Here is a 6,040-nt window from a genome sequence, read left to right on the forward strand (position 1 = left end):
TCAGGCTGGAAAAATTAACTTTTGGGTTTCGCGAAAGTTCGAAAGGGCAAGGGTGGGATTCGTTGTGTGGTTTGACACGAACGAGTTCCTGATCCGCTTTACGTTTTGTAATTGTATTAATTTAATTTCATAACAGAGTTGGGCAAGCCACCTGGATTAAAAACTGCACGCGAAGGGTGATGAATGCCTTTAGATAATATTTCAAATGGTGGTGGTTAGAAATTTGAGCATCAAGATAAGTGCATTACGTTTTGCCTCATCATCGTGAGTTGTTTTTTTACTACTTAAACGGTCAAAAACCTTTGTCAATAATATTTGCCTGGCCTCCGGAAATTATAGCATAGGTTAAAGGTTTTTCTGCCTTTGTTCAGCGAGTGTTTGCATTTCCATCATTTATAGAAATCGATCAAATCGCTTTTACCTTTTCTACCTTTTAATGATTCTGACTGCGAAGCATATTGAACGAGGTTTCTTGCGCGGTCAACGAATTGTTATCTAAATGTTGGGTTGTTAGGATTATTCCAACGTTTGTATCTATTCTTATAAGCTAAAGTATTGACGTAAATGAAAATCAATTCTAACTGACGGAACTTAAAAATCAAAGATCCTCTGTCTTCGATTCGTCAACTCTTAATGCCACCTTTGATCGCAAATGTTGAGTACTCTCAATGAGAGTACAAAACTTGTAATTACTCGGTCCTTTATGCCTCTTTACAATTGGCATAATCTCCATGCCTCTTTGACTGTCTTATACTTACTAGGAAAAGCTACTTAACTTGTGCTTACAACTACGTATAAACACCTGATATAAATTTGGGTAAGCGTACCAAAACTAAAAGCAACGTGATTAAACATATTAAAATGTCATTATACGATTTCGATACCTGAATTCTTAATTCATCGAATCTATTGTGTATTCAAAAAACGGGGGAAACACGTTGACTCAAATATCTTAAAATTACTCACGAACGTATAAAAATACCTCAGTATCTGTAAAAGCTTGTTCGCCGATTTACATAATAATCCATGAGTGGTAGGACCCTGTAAACTGTGGGTACTGAAGGCTTTTGATCATCCTGGCTCTTAGCACGTTTGGAGCACTCAGCTGTCTTTCCACTGGTTTCTGTACTACGAAATATATGGCCAATCAAGCCAATGGTCAAGTGGTACAGCAGTTCCACAAAACTGAGTATAGAACCTCCCAAAAATAGGCCAAAGACTCCGCCAAATGACACTAAATAGAATTTATAATATTAGTACCGATCTAAAGACTCATTTTCTGTTTTCACTCAAGATGCCTCTACTCTCCTCTACTCTAAATTGACTACACTGCTTTAACCATGTTGTAAATATTTGTTGGTGAAATTAAAATTGAAATTACGACTCTGTGCCTATTATAACCGATGATACAATTTGTCCAGTAGCTCACAATTTTCTATTTCCAACGAGATTATGACATTCTTGGAACTGCAAGGAGTAACGAAAACAACGACTTTCTGCTAATGTTCATGCATCTAAATCTTCGGGTGGTTTGTATACGCGAATTATTTACCGAGCAGGTCTAGTTGGGTGTAGACAATATCCATCCTGTATCGTAACATCGAGGCTGACTCGTAATGAACATCGATGAAGATTGTGTTGAAAGCAATGGAGTCTCTCAATTTTGTATGCGTGATTTGGTACCGGTAGTTGTACCCTTCGCATTCCGGAGGACAACTGCAGTTCATCCCGACAGTATCATTACCGAAGTAGGCGTTCTTTTCTAAAATATAGTTGTTGAATATACCTGAGAAAAAAAACGTAGGGACGAGTACTCGTGAAATGTCTAAGCCTAGGTTCCAGTGTCCGGACCAGTACCATAGTCGATTTTTCAAATAATTCAATAACACTCTACCGTTTTCTCTTGCTAGACACAGAAGATCATCCAAAACGCAGGCTCGTTCTGGACCTACGAAAACAATGTCAGTGACAAAGTGTGTACTTGGATCTTTCGTCAGTAGTGTAAATTGAACAAGCTGAATACCTGATGGCATCAGGAAAAGTGGGTTGCATCCGCACTGCTTGATGGCTGAATCACGTCGACACATGGTCAGGCAGAAGTTTTGATTATATTCCATTTTGCCGCTGAGCTTGCAACTCAGTTTTGTTTTGTCCAGCTGAAGGATCCGCTCGGTCGCATAAATAGACGGGCATTCCACTCCGATGCTTGACAACGTTCCGAGTGCTGAATTGCTCCCACTGCTTGGCCAGGACTTTGGATCGCCCACAAAGACCGTCACTTCTACAGCTTTGTCTGAAATTATTGTCGGGCTTCACTGATGTATGAAGCCCATGATATTTCCGTTTGCTACAATCTGAGTGTCAGCGTCCAATTCCCGAAATTTGATGATAGAAGGAACTAGATTTTCATGTGGTAATGGTTGTGAGTATAACTTTTCTGCCAGTCTCAAACTATTCAAAACGATCGCTATTACTGCAAGAAATATTTACGATAAGTATATAAATTCCCGCCGTAGTTTACAGCTCTCATGAACTTTTGTCCCAACTTCTAGAAGATTATGATTTATTCAAACTAGTTTTCGCGGGTGACATGACGATCGGAAATAAAGTTTCTTCACTAGCGATCTTGGCCTCATCCATTGGATAAAATAACTTACAGATGTGAAGAAAATAATAAGAAATACCCATTTAGTGGTAGGAAATCACCGTAGCCTAAAAATACACGTGCTATACATGCAATTGCGTAATTAGAACCAAGTAATTTACTTGAAGGCGTTTCTTTCACTAAGGTTTTAAAACCCAAGAGCTAAAGTACATGTGAGTAGGTTGAACAAGTTATCATCTAAGAAGTCAATTTGTTGGAAGAAATATTTCCACTAGATTGGACTAAACGCAGATATCAACAGCACGAATAGCAGTCTGTGAGAATTGAGACTGAATTTGAAATGGATGATCAATAATAATTCCCTCCCACATCATAAGTGAATTCACCTGCATTTGGAGGCTGAGACGATTTATTTAGGCTGACTACAAGCCTGATGCCGCTCCAATCGCCCATCATATTACTTCGTCTTGGCCTCAGCTCCTTTGAGTACATCTCGTGATCGGAATCAGAAGTTTCGGAATTGAACGAGTAGCAGAAACCGTACTCGGTCCTCTGCACCTCAAATATTTCACAGCAATTTCTGTACGAAGCACGCCACCAGCAGTCACTCAGAAATTCAGCGCAGGTCGGTGCGACAGTTTGAAGAAAGTTTGTCAAGTTCTCACCTACATTACATCGATTGTTATTCATTACATGCGTCGATTGTGTTCTGTTTTTGTGAATTTTTCCCGACATCTTCCGTGTTGGATTCAAAATTTCAGAATCTCCTATTCATACAATGTTTAAATTACACTATTACACGAAGTCATTTATGGTCTGTAGTCTTTTTAATTGGTTTATTTATTGTAGGATTGATTCAATTTTTTTTTTTCAAGAATGAACAGTAAAAACAAATACAAATTTATAATTGCAGATGATTCGAAGACCGCCCGAATAATTCAAATGGTATAGCAGATGCATCGTTTCTAGCCACTGTACCAATTATGGCTACCTTTATAAAATTCCGTATTCCATAATTTGTCTTTTGTTTCCTGAATTACGCAATACAGACTAACGATAAAATCGGATACTGAATAAGTTTTCGGCGAAAGTTTGAGTACATGGCACGTCTAATTTCAGTTTCAAAATAGGTTTTTACGTAGATTAAAAAATCTTCCCTATCATTTATGGTCAAAACTTTGTATTGCACGTATAATGAATATGGCCACAACCGGATCAAAAGATGGTCACAACTGATTAAAGTAGTCGAAGCCAGCACATCTGTCGTAGTCTCTTCAGTCACGCACTAAAAATTGAGGACAAAAACAATCCACATGTAAATACAATTACTCGTATAGATCACGAATAAGGCCAAATGCGTTTCCAGACTCATTAATTAGCGACCACCACATGCAGCAGGGATGATTGTCCGATAACTCGTTGTCATCTCTGTGAAATGATCTGCGTATATTATATAATACGTGTCGCGTGCGACGCAAGAAAAGGTTGCTATATAGTCAGTCTTTACCGACCGAGTAAAATGTCACTAATTTTCACTATTGTATTAAAGCCAATGGTGCCACTTGTTTTGACTTTCATCGAAAGCCTACGATCAGTTAGTCTCTGCAAATCGAATAAACTGTAATAAGGGATGTTGACGTTACAGTTAGATGTAAGAGATATTTATGTAACACTTTACTCGGTCGGTAAAGACTGACTATACAGGGTTGTTTCCTAGTAAGCACCGCAGTACGTTGGGTTGCCTACCACTGAGGAGATCAAATATCGGTAAAACAGACCTACTGCGTTATAATCACTTCAGTTAGGTCAAGTCACATAATCATTTTAACGTGTCTCTGGAATGAGATCGCAGATCGCTTCGGATTAGGTTATAAACAACGATATAACTGCTTCGCCAAATCCCCACAACTCATTTGTTTACTCGGAAACACCCCGTATAACCAGTCTTTGGATAATTCTATACCCACCTAACAATGTACCGCTGAAAACTTCAAGTGACCGGTTTTCGAGGAATTGTAACTTGTCGAAGTCGCCGAAGGTCAGGGTTGAGAGTCTGGTTACCAGGTCGCGGTACGTTCGAATTGCTTCCAGGTCATGTACAGGGACTATATCTTTTTCCATTTCGAGAGCTTTCTGCCAGTTCACTCGATTGCTCGGGCACAAAGTGACGCTGGGAAATGGAAGTTCTGACACTGGGTATTGCGTCGTTTCAACAACCGTAGACGTTTGAGCTGTCTGGAGGAAGAAACGCATTTCTATCAGAATCCTATTGGGGAAATTGAGGCAAAAGGTATTTGCTATGCTAGGTGTATAAATTTTTTGTGAATTTCTCCCATGCTGTTCAGCGTCAGCTACACAATTGCCGAAGATAACAGCTATGCGTTTATATAAATTTAAATGCAACCATAGAAGCAGTTTTCAATTTTGCGAAGTCTCGTCTTGAGAAGAGAATAAATCGATGGATTGCGAATTCAAATGAAAGAGTCATCACCTGAAATCGACTAGATAATTTTGAGATGACGACAACGGTGCATATAAGAAAGAAAGTGAAGACAATTGTCCAGATAAGACGTTCCATCCAGTGTGCGCCTGGCTCGACTATGTATCTCAACCCGTGAAGGCTGCTTTTGGTACAGTAGTTATTCAGGAAATTGAATAAACATTTCAGTGGTTTCAGTTTCCGTCTTTGTGAGGTTCTTTTTTTATGCTCCAACCAGTTGTTATATCGCTTCGTTCCCGACGATATATTTCTGCGAACAATTGCACTAACAGTCAAGATTCAATTATGGAAAGTGAACCTGTAAAAACAGCACTACCTGTTCTTTTCTTTTTTTTTCTAAATACCTCTGTAAATTCCTTCGAATGGAGGTAAATTCTCCACTTTTATTATAAGATTTGAATAAAGATGTGTATCGAACAATCACGGAGAACTCCTGATGAGTTTATAATTTCTTAGCAAAACAGCGAAATACATTTTTTCAGGATACCTCCGTCTATTTTCTGCTTAAGGATTTATTGGCTATAAATTCTCAACCAGAAGTGAGTCTTGTCGATAATATTGGAACACTTTATGATGGAATAAAAATAATCAATCAGAATAAACACGATAATAATATGAAATTTGAATGATAATAGTGCCTGAAAGTTATAAATAAATTGTTTAAACAAAACATTGTTTAACAATTTTGCGGAGAATGTTTCTCTTGCCGTGTGCAACGAATTCGTGGATTTTTCTGAATACGCATGAATTTTTAAAGAACTTACTCATTTTTTTTAAATTTCCGATTTCGAAAATTTAAAGTTTTGTAAAAACGGAGATAAAATCCTGAATTTTGGATACCTTTTAGTAGAAACGTTGTTCAATACGATTAAAAAGTTTCCCGGGTATTGAACGAATAGTTTCGTAAGTAACGTAAAGTCTTTACAAATTTTCGA

General features: G+C 38.1%; 1 protein-coding gene across 1 annotated transcript; it reads right to left on the reverse strand.

Moving 5' to 3' along the window:
• Positions 1–323: 323 nt before the first annotated feature.
• LOC124295413 (pickpocket protein 19-like) lies at positions 324–5,258 on the reverse strand (the record flags this gene model as incomplete). Its single annotated transcript, XM_046745358.1, has 7 exons — positions 324–1,234; positions 1,553–1,786; positions 1,895–1,948; positions 2,024–2,293; positions 2,992–3,270; positions 4,573–4,840; positions 5,097–5,258. Coding segments are annotated over 7 exons (1,518 nt in total), but the record flags the coding sequence as incomplete, so codon positions are not given.
• Positions 5,259–6,040: the final 782 nt, after the last annotated feature.

The sequence above is a fragment of the Neodiprion lecontei genome, chromosome 7, assembly GCF_021901455.1.
Source record: "Neodiprion lecontei isolate iyNeoLeco1 chromosome 7, iyNeoLeco1.1, whole genome shotgun sequence".
Taxonomy (NCBI): Eukaryota; Metazoa; Arthropoda; class Insecta; order Hymenoptera; family Diprionidae; genus Neodiprion; species Neodiprion lecontei.